Source organism: Sturnira hondurensis, unplaced genomic scaffold (genome assembly GCF_014824575.4).
Source record: "Sturnira hondurensis isolate 20B ecotype Veracruz unplaced genomic scaffold, ASM1482457v3 Scaffold0004751, whole genome shotgun sequence".
Classification (NCBI taxonomy): domain Eukaryota; kingdom Metazoa; phylum Chordata; class Mammalia; order Chiroptera; family Phyllostomidae; genus Sturnira; species Sturnira hondurensis.
Window position 1 is genome coordinate 186,235 of NW_028077382.1, and position 18,685 is coordinate 204,919.

Genomic DNA, 18,685 nt, shown 5'->3' on the forward strand with positions numbered 1-18,685 from the left:
AATCATTATTACTCACACTTTATCACCATTTAAGCCAAGAAATGCAGGAATACTGATTCCCACACTAAATTTTGAATATGTTTATTGTGCTTGGATTATGTTTGGTTCCCTTTTAAGTTTTTGGTTCAAGCTGAAAAGAAGAGACAACTAGGCCTGTATAGTATAGCCCATTAAAATAACAAATCCCATTCCACAAACTCTCTGTGGAACGGGATTTCTTGTGATTTTTACTTTTTTCTATCTACATTTGAATCCATTATAATTACATTTATCTTAAGAGCAATAAAAAATAATCTCCAAAATGTTCACCTGTAGTAAGTACATACTCATGTATTTTGTTGTCCAAATTTACATATCAAATAGATGTGGTTAAATTTCCCTTTGAATCTCTCAGTATCCAAACTCCCATTTTTTGTTTCCTTATATTCAGGAACCAAATAGATTCAGCTAGTGAGAAAATGCTTGTAATTGCTTTTGTAATATTAGCCTCATTGCTGGCTTCATTTTTTTCTTCTATTTCTCATCTACTAGTTTACATCTTTTTATAGCTGCTATATTTGTTGAAAGAACAAATATATCTCTATAAGCTCGTTTAAATTACATTTGGAACAAGACATTATAATTAACACACATAGGGCCTGGGTCTTATTGAAAAATATAGTTTTAATAGGAAAACTCAACTAGGAATAGGAGCAACCTGGGGACAATGGTAATTCCCACATGATGATCTGCTTCTCCTCTGGAAGCAAATATTGCAACCAGAGGATGGACGAGGATCTAGGAATCCAATATCCTTCACCTTCTAATGAAGAGGAGAGGGAGGGATGGTTGAGTTGCCCAGAAAATAAAAAATCAAGAGTCCTCCTTCTCCTGGAACCTATGGAGAAAGAAAGGATTTTTTTGTTATATTGGACCAAAGGAAGAGGTTCTAGCAATGTAAGATGAACTACTCAAATAATCAAAGAAGGACTTTTATTTATGACCTGTGGAAGACTAGTTGCCCTAAACAACCCTTCAACTTCAAGCCAGCTAAAAATGCTGGGATTAAATATATATCTAATGAATTATGACCTTGAAGAATGTAGAGATTTCTTGGGACCAAAAAAAAAGCAGTAGCCATAAAAGTTTTTTTTTAAAGGAAAAACTAGAACTAAAAAAATTTTAAGTTAAAATAAATAGGTAAGACTGGGGAAAAATACTCTCAAAAGATATATCTAACAATAAATGTTTTTAATTCTCTGATGAGATGGCAAGAAAGTAAAGGCAGTCTTCACATTGGGTAAATTATGTAAGAGTAGGAAATTAAACAGGTATGCTAAATTGAAACCCCTGCTACCATGGTTCTCTTGCTGTTTTGACAGCCATATGGAAGAACCTGAGACAAACCTACAATGTCTGATGGGAAATACTCTGCATAAATTTCTGATCCCCAAAGGGCTACCCTTCTGTGTAAAGGTGAACAAGAAAAAAAAAATCTAACTCTGCAGAAGGGGAATTTGTGTCACTGGTAGAGGATGAAAAATCTCCCTTGAGATTTTCTAACCATAAGCTGGCCCTCACATGAATTTGCAGCCCAAATTCATACTACCTATGTAGTCCAAAAACAACCTGAAACCAAGAATTTCTTTGAAGTGATTCTGGCTTGATAGTGCTTCAAAGCACCTGAACAGAAAATACAAATGTTGCGAATATAGCATTTACCCTACGCCTCAAAGAATTCCCATACTCAGCATCAGACCCACAAAAACTGTGGGTATCAGAATTATGAGATACAATATGAATAGCATGTTTAATATATTTAAATGTAATACATATTTTAAGAACAAAAGAAACGATTTTAAATTATTAAGGAATTGGAAACTTAAAAATGATTGAGGAAATTTCAAAAATCAAGTAGAACTCAAAAACATTTTAATGTAATAGTAATTGAAATAAACTGAAGACAGAATCAGTGACCTGGAAGAGAGACCTGAAGAAATTACCCAGAAGCAGCATAGACAGAAAGAGAAATAGAGGATAGACAGCCTAATAAACAACGAATTAATTAGCGTTCCAGTATGTGAGAATTGAGAACATGGAAAAAAGCAATATTCAATGAGATAATGGCTGACAATTTTCCAAAGTTGATGGGAAAATTTTAAAAAAAATCAAACCTCGCTGTCAAAAAATCCAACAAATCCCCCCCAAATTTTAAGTCACATCTTGATGTATTATAGTAAAACTGCAAGACACCAAAGACAAAGAGTTCTTAAAGCCATTAGACATTCTGTGTTCCTTAAATCATGCATGACTAATCATGCATGACTCACTAAAGTACAACTTCCTTGAGTATAGTGGAAGATTCCAATATAACATGCTGACCACTAAGCAATACTTATGTTCTGTAGTTTTCATTGCCTTTTAAGTATATTAAAATGTTTAATTCACTGGTATTAATAAGTGTAATTTTAAAAAATAGAAATGATGACAAATCTCCTTATTACTAGAACTCTATAAAACATGAATGGTTTAGAGGAACTAGTATAAAGGACACATGGACAACAACTAAGGGGGGTGAAAATGGGAGGGAGGTGGGGAGCATGGGGGATTGGGCTGGGATGGGAGTAATAGACAGAAAACTGTACTTGAAAAATAAATTTAAAAAAAAAACCATGAATGGGACCAAAAGACAATTGTTTATTCAGTACAAGAAAGTAAATCACTCGATTTGTTTAGTTAACAAACAAGCTGAGAACGGCAGAGGCAAGGGAAAGGATACGCACTTGCAGTTGGTACAGGTGTAGAAGACAGTCTGCCCTTCATCCGCCGAACGCATCTGTCTGGTGTGGTATGCCATTCCCTCATGACCACAGCGAGAACAGCGCCTGTCAACCTGGGAAGCAACTGGTGGGTTAGGGAGTCCTAGTCATCCCCCTACTTGACACAGGAAGTAGCTGATACACTCTCAGGGCACTGCTACTCTAAAGGCTCCTCTCCTTTCTTGGAATTGTGTATAAAACTCTCCAGATCTCCGATTCTTTCCCGCCCTCCCCGTGGGTCCCGTCCCTGATGTCATTAACTTACCACAGGTCCCTGGAATTCAGGTCCTTCCTCCATTGACATAGGCATAGTTGTCCCTAGTTTGTGTAACACGACTGAGGTTTTCACAACCTTCCCTTCGAAGTCTGCACAGGCAGTTAAGAACTGGTTATACAAACACGCAGAGGGCAACTCCCTCGGTTAGGCCAGGTGGCCCCACATCCTTCCCTTCAGGTTTTGACCCGAGACGGGAATAAGTGCTTGATCTCCTACTTTGGTGTCCCACTACAATCGAACCGATCTAGAGATTCCCGAAAGCCTCCGACCCTTCCTCGCTGGGCCCTCAGGCGGGGCTGCTGCCTAGGAGTCCCTCACCTTGCACGTTGATGGAGAAGCCGCAGCGAATACAGGTGACTGTATCCTGAGATCCTGGTAGAGGCAGGACTGAGCCGCAATCAGGACAGAAATCCAGGTCTGACTGGAAGCTGGAGCAGGTGCGGACGAGGTCCATAACGGACAAATGGTCAAGGGCTGGGAATAGAATGAGAAGGTTATTAACAAAAAAGAGAGAAGCCCCCTCCTCACTCAGGGTTCATTCCTATTCTGTTCCTGGAGGTAAGGATAGGGAATTCGAACCTCCCTCCCAAGTACATCTTGTGCCTCTGCGACTAAGGAGCGTGAGAGTCCGGAATTCCCAGCCGGTTCCGGGTACCGCCAGACTTGGGGCAGGCCAAAGAGCCAACCAACTCCGTGGGCTAGAGCGTAGGGGGGCAGCGAGCGCGAGGCGGGCTAGAGCGTCGATGCCTTTCGGCTCCGGATTGGTTGTGACGTCATAGTTAAGCGCAAACAGGATCAGAGAACTTTGGTGAAAGAGTGGAACGTCTGTGAAGGGTGGTATGAGTATGCACCTTTAGCTTGGTGCTGCGACTTTGAATAAGAAAACGGGTAATTGATTTGCCTACCGCCAGTTTTCCTCTTAGAGCCGAAACCTGAGATGTTAATTTTCTTATTCTCGCTTCTTACAGGGACCCAGTACGGGGAGGGGGGAAGGGGAGCGTTCCCCCGAAAATGCTAATCTTGCCGAATATTAATTAGTTGTTGTTCTCTTAGGAACAGAGAACTACAACTCCTGCCATTCTTGAGCCTGTATTTCCCCCTTGGGGCTGCATGGTGATTTAAAAAATGCTAAACGTTTGGGGAGTAGAGTTTTAGCGCTTCTTGGGCCTCGAGGGCCAAATGAGGGCTTTCTGCTGAGTCCTACCTGGCTCTCGTTGTTTGGGTGCTCTTCCGGGCCTTTGTAGGGGGTGATTCGGCTTCTTAAGGGACTAGAAGTGGTGAGGGTGGAAGTAGTGAAGGAGTGCTTACTCTCTGGGAATGAAAGGAAGCATGGGATAGGGCTCAGGACTTAGTAAGTGGCAAAAGAGGAGAGGTTGGACCACATTTCCCTAGACACTACTCAAGGTATTATCTTTGGGTAGGATTTCACTAACACTTAGGCCAAGTTTGGCTTTCATTTACCTATTTCCTTGACTCTAGTCCAACCAACTCTCAGTCATCATCATTATCCATTAGGTGGACAGTTGACATTTCCCAAATCTTAAATCATGAGGACAAAAGCTTTAGAAAATACTGCTACTTTCAATCATCCATAAGTACAGTCTAAACTAGAAACTTGTCTTGAAGGGACAGCTTCTGGATGGGTTTCATAGTTATCTCTCAGCCCTTCCATCCCCATCCAGTCAGGTAGCTGTGTCTTTAAGCTACTACATTCAAACGTGGAGCCATCACTATTTTCTCCTCTGAAAGAGACAGGCTGTAGTCTCTCCCTAAAAAGCTCTGATGTTCCTTTCTCTGCAATAATGAAAAGATACGCAATAGTGAAGGAGTTAAGTCTTGTAACTCAGTGCAAGTCCAGCTGCCTGCTGCTTTGAAAGTCAATACTCGAGAGACAGGAGCTGCTGTAAAGGAAAGTGGTTTTATTCAGGTGCCAGCAACATGGAAGATGAACTCTCAAAGCCCATCTTAACATCTCAATGCAGGCGGGGTTTTTTTTATAAGGAGGGAGAGGGACAAGGAGGACGAGATCAGAGGGGAGTCTGTGGACGTGCAGGCAGTGTCCTTGCAGGTCCCAATATGAGTCTTTAATGCCAGCATACCAGAGCTTGACCAGTGCCAGCCAGATTCCTGCAGCTGGGTGATCTGTGTTGACAGAAGTTGTGGTCAAGGCCATTTCACGTATTGAATACGTGCAGGAACTAGAACTGCTGGTGCAACGTGCTTACGAAGAAAATTCTTTTTTTTTAATCAGTTTGTTAGTACCTCTTATTTTAATTTTATTTCATGGTAAGTCAGTAGTATCAAGTTTTTATTTTGTTACACTCCAAGCAAGCTACCAGAGAGTGACAAGCCCCATAATTTCATTTACCTGAGTGTCATGTCTTACAAAGGCAAGTCTGTTGCTGAGACCATAATGTAGGTAAACAATTTTTATTCTTACATATCTGTGTCTGTCTCCTTTGAAAATGAAAATTGAAATTAATGTTGTTCCCTCACCAATTTTCCCTTTTTACTGAAGGTCCACCTGTTGCATCCACCAACTGCGAGAACAAATGTCGGAGACTTTCAGGGTTTCAAAGATGTTACTTTATTGGCCAAGTTTAACCTGCGCAGGGGCAAACTCTCAGAATGTCCAGAGACACAGTGCCCGCAAGGGCTGTAAACGAGAGTCCCGCCTAGAGCTTACAGCTAAGTCCTTATATAGAGGCAAGCAAGCAAGCGTTGCACAGAAGCAGATGTAGCAGTTAGCTCTTGGCTTACAGAGCCCAAGCGTGGGAACAAGGTGGGGTCTGACTCAACTGAGAGGAAAATTTTGAAACTAAACAGATTGCAAGCAACTTACAGGATGTTTGCTAGGGACGCAGGCTCCTTGGGGCTGAGACTATTTTTCTTGTTCCCAACACACAGTGAGTTGAATACTGTCCTAATGTAGTAAAGGAACATGAGTGTTATGTATGAGTCACGGCCATTTTCCATTGAAAACTCATCATCGGTTTAGTTAATATTTATTAAGTACCTACACCAGTCTTTGAGTTGGGGCTGGGGCTGCAAAGTTGAAAACTGTTCTTTGATCTTAAAAAGTACAAATGACCATTTAGAATACAATAAAAGTATATTAGTAGGACATAATCTGAGGACAATAGGACAGGCATATAAGACAAATATGCCTGTATACTTCAAGAAAGACTGGGAAATTTTTTAATAAAAATTAGGTACAATATTATGGGGCTCATAAGAAAAAGATGCTCAGATATGTGATAAGGATAATCACTGATCAACAAGTCATTAATTATGAGAGCTTGGGATCACAGACTAATATTAGAGTACTATGCTAGATGCTGTGTACTGAGAAATAAAAGAAAGATGGCCATTTCTTAAAATTTCAAAATAGATATACAGAGTAAGGGAAATAAGATTTTATTTATTTATTTTTCCTTTTTAATATATTTTATTGATTATACCATTACAGTTGTTCTATTCCCCCCTTCATTCCCCTCCACCCGCACCCTCCCTCCCCCACCATTCTCCCCCCTTAGTTTATAACCACGTGTCTCAAGTTCTTTAGATTCTATATTTCCCCCACTATTCTCGCCCTCCCCCCTATCTATTTTCTACCTACCATCTATGCTATTTTCTGTGCCTTCTCCCCCCTTCTCCTCCTCCCACCCCCCTGTTGCTAACCCTCCATGTGTTCTTCATTTCTATGGTTCCACTCCCGATCTAGCTGTCCTCTTGGTTTGCTTTTGTTTTAGGTGTGGTTGTTAATAACTTCGAGTTTGCTGTCCTTTCACTGTTCATATTTTTCATCTTCTTTTTCTTATATAAGTCCCTTTGGCATTTCATATAATAAGGGCTTGGTGGTGGTGAACTCCTTGAACTTGACCTTATCTGAGAAGCACTTTATCTGTCCTTCCATTCTAAATGAAAGCTTTGCTGGATAAAGCAATCTTGGCTGTAGGTCTTTGGATTTCATGACTTGGAATACTTCTTTCCAGCCCCTTCTTGCCTGGAAGGTCTCTTTTGAGAAATCCACTGACAGTCTGATGGGTACTCCTTTGTAGGTGACTGTCCCCTTATCTCTTGCTGCTTCTAGGATTCTCTCCTTCATTTTAGTCTTGGCTAATGTAATTATGATGTGCCTTGGTGTGTTCCTTCTAGGGTCCAACTTCTTTGGGACTCTCTGAGCTTCCTGGATTTCCTGGAAGTCTATTTCCTTTGCCAGACTGGGGAAGTTCTTCTTTATTATTTGTTCAAATAAGTTTTCCACTCGTGGCTGTTTCTTTCCCCCTTCTGGTACCCCTATAATTCGGATGTTGGAACATTTAAAGATGTCCTGGAAGTTCCTAAGCCTCTCCTCATTTTTTTGAATTCTCATTTCTTCATTCCTTTCTGGTTGGATGTTTCGTTCTTCCTTCTGGTCCATTCCTTTGATTTGAGTCCCATTTCCTTTCCGTCACTATTGGTTTCCTGTGCATCTCCCTTCATTTCAATTAGTTCAGCCTTCATATGTTCCTCTAATTTGTGACTATAATCAACCAGTTCTGTGAGCATCCTGATAAACAGTGTCTTGAACTGTGCTTCTGAGAGGCTGGCAATCTCTTGGTCAGTTAGAATTATTGGCTCAGGGACTTTGAGTTCTTCTTGCACCATCTTTTGGGCTGTTCGTGCCTGTTCCGTAGCAGGATTGGAGCCCTATCCTGTTCACCAGAGCAGGGCAACTCAGTTGCTGGGTTGTGACACTGTATGTGGGGGTGGGGTCAAAGAGGAGCAATGCAGTCCCGTCTGCCACCTTCTGCCGCCGCAGCCACAGTTGCGGCAGCTGCCACCCTCACTGGGGCCCGTGCATTTTGTCCCACCGCACTCGAGTGTGCCACCGCCTTCAGCCTTCCACCACTGGGTTCGCCCCCTGGGGCCTGCGTGGTCCATCTCGCTGTGCGCGAATGTGCGACCGCAGTCAGTCTGCCCCACACCCGGACTGGGTCTGGTCTACCTGCGCGCCTAGGTCAGGGGATCTTTCCTGCCCGACCCTGCTCTGCTGCTGGCTCTGCCCCTCTTACCGTCCCAGTTGAACGGTTCATTGTAGTCGGACTTCCATATAATTCAATTTTCTGTTCTTTGGCTGTGTCTTTGTTCTCCAAACCTTTGTTGTATTCAGACTTGGTTGTGGGAGAAGGCACAGTGTTTCCACCTACGCCTCCATCTTGGCGGAAGTCAGAGTTTATTTCTTAGGTTTCACTCACCTAAGATGTCAGTGAGATCAAATATTTTCTATCAGATCCTTTCTGATAATATGGAAACATCATTGTAGCATAGACATAAATTATAAATCCCACAATTTATGAATCTGAATTTCAGTATCAGAATTTTAAAAGTGACATATGAATACAGAAATCACAATGATTTATTTTCAAATGAGTTGTAGAATTAAAAATGTTATGTGTTCAGAAGAAGGCAAAAATCACTCTTATTCAGAAAGACTCTATAGAGAGTTCGGGACTTGACCTCTGGAGGACAGACAACTGGCATTTATTGAGAACTTACCATATATCAAGCATTATGCTAAGCTCTTTAATTCACATTTGTTTTTTATTAACCCAAGAGGCATATTTTTGTCTTATATCTCCATTTTATAAGTGCAGAAACTGATGTAAAGAGATTAAGTTGTTTGCCCTGTGTCACACACCTAGGAAGTGGTAGAATTAGGATTCAAGTCTAGCCCTATCAGACTTCAAAGCCCATGCTCTTATCCATAAATAGTACTTTAAAGAAATGCGTAGAGGTGAAATGTCAGGCATCTATGATAGCTTGTGTATGACCTCACAGTAAACTTAGATTATACCAGGGATGGCTAAAAAAGTTGGTAGTCTTCACTTGTGTTGCCATTAGGCTGGCCTATAAATAAAGCACTAATTCCCATCATAAGGGGTTCTACAGGGAATGGATTAAAGGCGAAGGATGAATGGCTGTATAAGGAAGAATTTCAGAATAAAGATTAGAGGGCAGAGATGCTATATGTGTTGATAGAGGCAGAGAGGGACTGGATCAAGAAACTGCAGAAACAGAATGAAGTGATAAGAGTCAGTCTAGGATTATCTCGGAGTGGAGGGTGGGGAACTAAGCAATCTGACATAGATGTACTTGGGCAGTGCTTCACCAAGAAATCTGTCTCTTCCCTCCCCCCTCCCGGACACAAGATTCAGAATGGTTTGCATTTGAGTCTACAAGTATGCTTTTAATTTATATGAAAGGATAATATACTCTTATTTAAAAAGCGTTGATTTTATTATTGTCCACCATAGGAATGCAGTGGTTTCCATGGGGAAGTGACCCTGCTATAGTCATACCTGTTAGCAGGTTTTCTCTTTCTAAATGCAAATATTGTTGGCTTTGGCCAAGACAGTTGGGTTTTTTGGTTCAGTCAGTATGTGAGATATGTTCTGACACCTCCCACATTTTAATCTATCTTTGCTTTATTTTTCAGGTTGGACTAGGTTAAAGCATCTAGAGACCCCAGGATTGCTTCAGGCCAGCAGAACCCACTGGAGAAAAAAATATTGGAAAATAAGTTATCTTCACATCATATAGTTTGGAAGAACCGAGAGAAAGAACCTTAGGTTGAAAGTCTTTCTGCTGAAGTGACGCCTCAAGACAAATGTTTTCTAGCTATATCCATACTTGCAAAACAAAGTATTATTTTGAAAGCTCCCAACACTATATTAAAAAAAAAAACTAGTTATTGTGGTAGTTCAACTTTCAGAGTTCACAGGCTCTACCTAGGAATGATGGAAGTAAAATCACAGTTCTTATACCAAAATAAATAAAAGACCATCTTTTCTTGGTGTCAATAGTCAGGGTAAGCTCCTGTTTAAATGTGTTCATGGTGAAAAAGATGGTCACACTATAAAATTCTGCCCTTCCCTCTGAGAGAATCTAGGTGGTGTACATAAAAAGTAGCAAGACAACTAATTACTCAAAATAATCAAGAAGAGTATGAAACATTCTGTAGGGAGCAAAATCTTTCCCTTGCCTACTCGCTTCCCCAAGCAGGGTATTATTATAGTAAAAGATTGGTGGAAATGATGAAAAAACAAGAGACAGGCAGTGAAATTAAGAAGAAGTTGGAGCCCTGGCTGATGTGGCTCAGTGGATTGAGCGTGGGCCTGCAAACCAAAGGGTTGCCGGTTTGATTCCCAGTTAGGGCACATGCCTGGGTTTTGGGCCAGGTCTCCAGTAGCTAGTGCGTGAGAGGCAACGACACACATGTTTCTCTCCCTCTCTCTTTCCCCTCTATCTAAAAAATAAAATCTTTTTAAAAAAAGAAGAAAGAAATTGGAGGGGGAAACAACCCAAGCATAGAGATTTAATAATGGTACTATTTGGTACCTGAGAGAGATGAAACAGAGAGAGGCACGTACATCGAATGGGATAGGTCAAAGAATTGAAGAAGAAAGCATTTGGACAATTACTATGATGCCCTAGTGAAACATTTTGAAAAATTTAGCCAGAAGATCATGGTGTCTAGAATGGACAGAAAAGAAAACAGGTAAAGGAGAGGGAACAGATACAAATTAAGATCACCAGGAATGTGTGAATGTGTGGGAGAGAACTTACAGAGCAAAGACTGAAGGAAACATTCTTAAGCCAGAACCAGCCACCTATAGCAAAGAAGCATGGGAGAACAAGGAAAGAGGTACAAGAGTTTGAAAGTGTTATTGTATATCCACTTTTTTCAGCCAGTCAGATTAAAATTATGGAAAAGTCTCAGAATACAGAAGAAGAAAAGACAATTATAAAACCTTATTTAAAAATTCATAGCTATGCCACCCTTTTTGAGAAGTGAAATAAGTAAAAGATCAGTAAAGTTTCAGAGCTATTCTGATAAAAATGTCTCTTAAATGAATTTTTTAGTGCTAATTCTCATCTATCCCTAGAGTTTAGTGCATAGTCCCATTTATAGCTGATACCGAAGTAGCAAATACCTTTGGCCTTAGAAAGTAGCTTAGTATTTTTATTACTTTTATTCTCTTTAATATTTTCTCACCTGTAAGGTGGGATTAATAATATTTTTTAGCATTTATGGGTGAATTATGATTTCTGTGAAGCATTAGCATATAGTAGATGTTTCATGAATGTTAGTTTCCCCAGTTGGGAAGACCTGGCTTGAGGTAAATAAAGAATTGTTCTAATCTGCTTCTCCCATTCTTCCTGCTCTCAACCCTGGGAGATTATCTTGATGAAATTGCTACAGGTAAATATATGGCCTTTCATTTCCCACTCCTACCTTTATCAGGGAACTATTAACCATGCCCTAAAAGTCTAACTTGCACTGTGTAATTTGTTTATAATTACAGAGAAACTTAGTTCGGAGACTCTTCTATATGCCAGGCATTGTTAGTTGTTGGGAGTGAATAAAGAGAAGTCCTGGCCCTTGAATAGGTTGCAACTAATGGCATAGAGCACTCTCCAAGTAGATAATAAGATGTGGTAAGGGTTATGGTAGAGGTATGTAGGGAGCTGTACAGAAAAGGGTCACCTAATCTAGACTAGGTGGGCAGGATGGGGAGGTCAGAGAAGGGAATATTGTAGTCTCAATTTTCTTCCAGCTCCACATATCACTATCTGTCATCCATGTAAGCAAGACCTTTCCAATGTTTTAATCTACTCAGAGCTAGCCAAACTCACCCTCTCTCAAACAGATTTATCTACACCCCTATAAATCAGAAAACAAATTTATGAATTTAATGAGAATTTTAATTACCAAGCAGAATGAAATTTGTTTCCCATTCAGTTCATTTTTTTTCCAAATAACCACAATGTTGGAAAAGGAGAGGTTCCAAGTTGGTGAGTAGACAATCAGAGAAATGGAAATTGGATGCCCTAAGGAATATACCTAATTTGTGATGTTCCTGTTGCCCACCCTTCTGTACTAGCAGGACACCCTTCACAAGAATGTTGCTAAATCAGCAGTCTGATAGAACTTTCTGCAGTGTTCTATTTGTTTTCAGTATGATAGATACTTTACATATGTGGCTATTGGGCAATTGAAATGTGGCCAGTGCAACTGTGGAACTGAAATTTTTATTTAATTTTAAATCATCATATGTTGCAAGTATGACACTAGATAAACATAATTCCTGTGTTCTAGACTTCAGTCCCACAATCAACTTTCTGTCTTTGACAATATTTGCAGGAATGATAGGTCAGTGCTCATTTTACATTAGTATTGGTTTTCGTTTCTGTATTTGAGAGGCTCCCTAATTCCTTGAAGAGATTCCAAAAGCACTGTAGAGGACTTCTGTGTGGAAATGAGATGGCTGAAGTTGCTTAAATTAGGTTCAGGAACTGGATCTTTGCTTATTCTAGAATTTGACCAGGATGCGTACCAAAATTTCATTACTACCCACCTGATTTGCCTCATGCACACTTTTTTGCCCCTGTCTACCCTGGTCTTCCATTACCATGTCCCAGCTTTAGGTTGTAGACCTTTCAAAGAGATGGATCATCAGAGTGCATGAGGTGAAGAGACATTCAAATCAATAGGGCAATAACCCTTTGAGTTGAGTGGACTGAAAAGTAATACAATAGAACCACCCTGGATTCTATTGCTCTGGGTTCTATTGCCTGCCACTGAAAAGAACTATGATTCCCAATGCCAGAGTCTTATGGAAAGGAAAGGAACTGTTTATTCAAAAGTTACATAGGTTTAGCCCTGGCTAGTGTAGCTCAGTGGATTGAGTGCCCACCTGTGAACCAAAGGGTCACCGGTTCAATTCCCAGTCAGGGCACATGCCTGAGTTGTGGGCCAGGGCCCCAGTAGGGGGTGCATGAGAGGCAACCACACATTGATATTTTCCTCTCTCCTTCCCTTCCCTTCTGTCTAAAAATAAATAAAAATTCAAAAGTTATATAGGTTTAGAATATCAGCAGAATTCTGCCATTAAATCCCATGTCTTTTAGAAACAAAAAACACCCACAAATACAGTCCTGCCTCCCCTTGCCAAACCAGGCAGATCAGAGGTACAGTCTTTTGGGAAGAGAAATAGAAACCTGTAGCTTAGCTGGGCGGATTCCCATCTGTATTCCAGCTTCTTCCAGTTGTCTGTGCTCTGGTAGGCTTCCTCTCTTTAATCCAAAACTGCATCTTCATGATGGGCCACTGGGGGTCCTTCTGCATCCTTTCAAACCACGTGACCAAGACCCTGCACAGTTGCTACATGATCAAGAGCATGCAAGAGACTCTCATGGTTCTAGTCTCCTCCTGACATGGTGCAAAGCTCTAGAATGACTGCTGCACACTTGGGTTTAAAGACCACAGGGATCTTCCTCTGTAACCCCATTCCTAATCCTCCCACGAAGGGTTATGACAGGGGACTTAAGAGTTAGAAAATTTTAGTTTAAGGTAAATAGTTATAAGCCTAGCAAGTAATATATATGTTAAAGCTTTTGTTTCAGAAACTACGGATAGATAAGGCCCATCCTTACTCCTGGGAAAACAGCCGATCTCCTGGGGCACTGCTAAAGATTACCACCTCGGGACAGGTGGGCACAGGTAACCAGGTTCTTGGTGACCGGGACAAAGAATTGAACTGAACACCCAGACTTTATAGCAGAGAACATGGGAGCAGGCCAACTCCATGCAGAGATTGACCTCATGAGCTGGAGGGACTCTCTTCTTATAGGGTAGATCCTTCCTGGCTAGTTTTGGCAGGCTTTTACTGTGTCAAATAGTTGTAAAGCCTACTGCACATGTGGTCTCCCATGGTTTTCCCTGGTTGGCCACCAGGGAAGGGGGTCCCACAATGTTACCAAATTGACCTTCCCCTTCTCCTGTGGTCCCCCTGTACTAGGTTTGCCTTGCCCATCGCCAGAGAATTATAGCTCTCCATGTTAGAGATTAGTGGAAAGGAAAGGATTTATTCAAGTTATACAGACTTAAGAGCAATGACTTAATGTCCTCATCAAAATCCCAAAGTCCCTTAAAATACCCACAAACACACACAGTCCTTCCTTCCCCTCTTTGCCTGGTTTAGGGTACCGTATCTCAGGAAAAGAAAGAAAAGTTCATGGCTCAGGCAGTCCCCAGGTCTTCCTAGTGATCCATGCTTAGCTGGTAGGCCTCCCTCAGTTCCTGGCACCATCAGCTGTGTTGCTGGGATCTCCAGTTCTTATTCCAAAACCACATGGCACCTTCTCATGGCCCACCAGCGAGAGTCCTTTCAGCCCTTTCCTTCCTGTAGTGTCCCTCCTGCATTCTTCCAAACTGCTAAAGAGAACTCTGCATCACTGCTACATCTTACTTTCCAGCTTCCTAAGCCTCGTGGCAAAGGAAGACCCAAAGCCATGTGGGTCTCCCTACTAAAGCCACACGATTCCTCTCTGCTAAAGCCGCATGGTTTTTCTTGTCAAGGCTGCCACACCTGGGTTTAAATCCCAGTGCCAGTCTTCCTTTGCAACCCCATTTCTGACTCCTCCCACAATTGGCTACACTTGCCAGCACTTTTTTTAAAAATATATTTTATTGATTATACCATTACAGTTGTTCTATTCCCCGCTTGCCAGCACTCTTGTGTTTTTCAGCTTCTCTGCATTGCCATGGTAAGTCTGGGCAGGTGTGGCCCTGTGGTGTGGAGCCAATCATCTCCAAGCTCTTACGCAAGCTGTGGGGGGAGCCGCCTCCCAGTTACATCTTGGGTGGAAGTCACTCCCTTCTCCCTGGCTCAAAGCATGGCCACAGCTATTCAACATATGTATGAAACCAGTTAAAGGTTATGCAAAACTATTGCTATGCAAAACAACTCAATGGCCCTGCTCCACATATTCCATTCCCCAGCTCAGACTTGTGGGGGTGAGGACATCCCATATTTTTAATATTTCCTGGATACCCTTAGTTCTAGACCTCATTACAAATCCTTCTTTTGGGGGTCCCCTGGCTGCACCTTCTTTTAATGTGTACCAAAGAGAGACAGATTACCACCCTTCTCTGGGAATAGGTAACTGCCCAGGACAGGAATGTTGCAGTTTTTTTTTTTAACTAATCCTCCCTGAATTTCAAAACCCCTCACTGCACCTTGTTTATTCCCTGGTATAAAAACATTGGCCTGGAAAGAAAAGACAAGATGGCCTGTTAGGGTATGAAACTGTTACCGAACAAGGGTCCAAGTGTGGGGGACGCAATACTTGGCCCACCCAGGGATGCCAAAAACTGCTTCAGAAAACAGGGGCCCCTCCCAAGGACAGTATACTAATATCTATTAGGCTCTTCTGTCCACCGCCAATTGGAAAGACATCTCTCAATGCCAAAGATTTGTGAAAAGGAAACAAAATGTTTGTTTAATGCTATTCAGGCCTAATGCCTTCCTTAAAATATTAAAGTCTTTAAGGGTATACACCTACACACACACACACACACACACACACACACACACACCACCCCCCCCCCCACTCCCTTCTCCCACTGTCCCAACTCCGGGTACCGTAAATCAGGAAAAGAGCACATGTCCGTTTTTTTCAGGTTGCTGGCACTGTGAGTTGTGTCGCCTGCCTGTCCTGGCAGGATCTCCAATTAATCCAAAGTCATGTGACACCTTTCACTGGCAAGAGTTCTTTGTACCAAGTTCCAGTCAAAGTCTCTCCTGCTTTCCAGGCCACTCGGCCAAAGGGAGCACCCACCAAAGCCGCGTGGGCCTCTTCTACCAAAGCCGCACTCCACCAAAAGCGCACCTTTCTTCTTCACCTGGCCGCAGGGATCTCCATACTGGCAAAGCTGCGTGGTCTTCCCTTTCACCTGGCCAAGAGGGGGTCTGCACTCTGCTGAAACCGTGTGGCTCTCCCTCCTAATGGCTACAGGGGTCTACATCTGTCCAAAACAGTGTGGCTCTCCCCCTCACCTGGCCAAGAGGCCACACTCTCCTCACTCTGCTAAAGCCACATGGCTCTCACACAGGCACTCTCTCTGAGAAGCAGCCCCAGTTCCTGCCTGGGTAGCAGCCACTCACTTCTCCCTCAAACTTGGCCACAGCTATTTAACATATCTATGAAACCAGTTAAAGGTTATAGATATGTTAAATGACCATTCCAGAGGCTAGCTGCAAAACTGTTGCTATGCAAAACATCTCTCAATGGCCCTGCTCCATTCGTCCCTTCCCCCAACTGACACCGGGGGTGGGGGTGGGGGTGGGGGTGGCGAGGACATCTTAATAATATTTCCTCCAATATTCCTGTACACTTTGAGTTCTGGACACCATTCCAAATCTTTCCTGGGCCCCTCCTTGGCTGCACCCTGTATCAAACCCACCATCTTCTCTGATCACCGGCCATCTGAATAAAGAGCCCATAAAGATTCAGTCTCTGTCTCTGCTTATTGAGTTTGGTAATGACAGGCTGCCTGAACAGTGGTGTCTTTTCCAGTTTCAGTTACACCTGCCAGTAGTCTCATCTATTCTACCTTTCTTGGTGTTGAGGGCAAAGGGGAACTAGCCAGAACATAGCTGTAAGGAAGCAAAAGGTGTTGTACTAACGCAGAGGCTCTGGGACACACCTGAAGAGCGGGGTGTGTTCCAGGATGTGGTGTAAGAGCAACAAGGTTAGTCAGGCAGATAGCCATCTGGACAGTTACTAGGGAGGGAAATTTTACCCCTGTGCACGAGCTCAACTGACCAATCAGGTAAAGGAGCATGAGCCTGTGCACGAGTTAACTCACCAATAATCAGTAACCCTATTGTGCCCCTGAGCCAACCGCTAACCGCCACATCTGCTTCTGTATCCAGCTTGCTTGCGCGTCTCCATAAAACCCTAAGCCTGTAAGTGTTTGGCATGACTCTCATTTGCAGCCCTTGTGGGCACCGTGTCTCCGGACACTTTGGAGAGTTCGCCCCTGCGCAGGTTAAACTTGGCCAATAAAGTAACATCTTTGGAACCCTGAAAGTCTCCGACATTTGTTCTCGCGGATGGTGAATGCAACACTTGGCCACCATTGTTAGTGTAGGCAAGCATGATCCTGTGACACAAACCACCTCCAAACTGCTGGCACACTTGCATCAACTGGAGCTACTGGGGGTCCACCACCCAGCTGCATCACAGATTAGAGTCACACCCATCTTCCTGGCTCCAGGGTAGACTCAGCTTTTAGCATTACTAACACACTGGCCAAGTTCTTTAGCTGTTCAAAATAACTCTCAGTGGCTCTGCTCTGCTTCCCTTTTCCTCAGCCAGTTTGGTGGGGGAACTTCCCCATTCTGGGGACCCGATATTCCCTGTTATAGTAACCTAATGCATTACTGTTAGTAATTGCTTACCATGAAAATTTTCAGTGCTGTGCATACAAATTTGCGAGTTCAGCCACCCTCTCTTCTGACTCTAAATCTAGCATAAAAGCAGCTGGTGATCTCGGGGCAATTTCATACTAGGTTCACTTTGCCACTGCCAGAGGAAAAACTTCTCTCAATGCTAGAGATTGGTACAAAGGAAAGGAATTATTTATTTACAAATTATATAGGCTTAGAGTAATGACTTAAAGTCTTCATTAAAATACTAAAATTCTTTAGAATACCCACAAAAACACACAGTCCTTCCTTCTCCCCTTTTCCTAGTCCAGGGTACTGTATCTCAGGAAATGAAGTAGAAGTCTGTGATTCAGGCAGCCCCTTGGTTCCGGCACTATTTGCTGTGTTGCTGCCACGATCTCCAGTTAATCCAAAGCTATGTGGCACCTTCTCATGGCCCACCAGCAGGAGTCCTTTCACCCCCTTTCTTCCCAGGTAAAGTCTCTCCTGCTGCCCAAGCTATGTGGCAAAAGGGAGTACCCCAGAGCCATGTGGTCCTCTCACCCAAGCTGCGTGGTCCCCACTCCTGCCACAGCCGTGTGGACCCAACTCCTCCAGAGCCACGCGTGGTGATTCCCCTCATGGCTGCTGATTCTGGGTTTAGATCCCCGCGCCAGTCTTCCACTACAGCCCCATTTCCAACTCCTCCACCATCAGTTACACCTGCCAGCCTTCCAGTAGTCTTCCAGCTTTACTGGGCTGCCATAGTGAGTCGGGGCAGGCACGGCCCCATGGTGTGGAGCCAATCATTTCCAAGAACTCACGCAGGCACTGTAACCAGGAGTTGCTTCCCAGTTATGTAATGGGTTGAAGTCACACCCACCCCTCTGGCACAAAGCATGGCTACAGGTAGTTAACATATCCGTGAAACCAGTTAAAGGTTATAGATATGTTAAATGACCATGCCAGAGGTTAGCTGCAAAGCTGTTGCTATGCAAAACAGCTCTCAATGGCCCTGCTCCATGTGTCCCATCTCCCTGCTCAGACTAATGGGAGTGAGGACATCATATACCTATATATTTTTCTCTAATATTTCCTGAACACCCTAAATTCTGGACCCCATTACAAACTTTTATTTGCCCCCCCAGCTGCACCCTGTTACAGAAGGACTGTATGCATTTGTGGATATTGTAAAGAATTTTAGTATTTTAATGAAGACATTAAGTCATTACTCTAAGCCTGTATAATTTGTAAATAAATAATTCCTTTTCACCAATCTCTGGCATTGGGAAATATCTTTCCTCTGGTGGAGGAGGGCAAAGCAAACCTAGTATGGAGGGGGAACCCCC

General features: G+C 42.7%; 1 protein-coding gene and 1 long non-coding RNA gene across 3 annotated transcripts; one reads left to right on the forward strand and one right to left on the reverse strand.

The window, feature by feature from the left end:
• Positions 1 to 638: 638 nt before the first annotated feature.
• On the reverse strand, positions 639 to 3,793 carry POLR1H (RNA polymerase I subunit H). Of its 2 annotated transcripts, XM_037046019.1 has the most exons (5): positions 3,655 to 3,793; positions 3,394 to 3,549; positions 3,064 to 3,164; positions 2,763 to 2,872; positions 639 to 877 (listed from the first exon to the last, which is right to left on the reverse strand). In XM_037046019.1, exons 2-5 carry the CDS (start codon positions 3,527 to 3,529, stop codon positions 853 to 855), a joined length of 372 nt encoding a protein of 123 aa, XP_036901914.1. In that variant the 5' UTR covers positions 3,530 to 3,549; positions 3,655 to 3,793; the 3' UTR covers positions 639 to 852. The 2 variants fall into 2 exon arrangements, with proteins under 2 accessions (XP_036901914.1, XP_036901913.1); XM_037046018.1 differs by having other exon boundaries at positions 2,763 to 2,883; positions 3,394 to 3,748.
• A 55-nt stretch (positions 3,794 to 3,848) lies between these two features.
• Positions 3,849 to 9,792, forward strand: LOC118986969 (uncharacterized). The gene is made up of 2 exons (XR_005066489.1): positions 3,849 to 3,963; positions 9,557 to 9,792. It is a non-coding gene; the product is annotated as an uncharacterized LOC118986969 (long non-coding RNA).
• Positions 9,793 to 18,685: the final 8,893 nt, after the last annotated feature.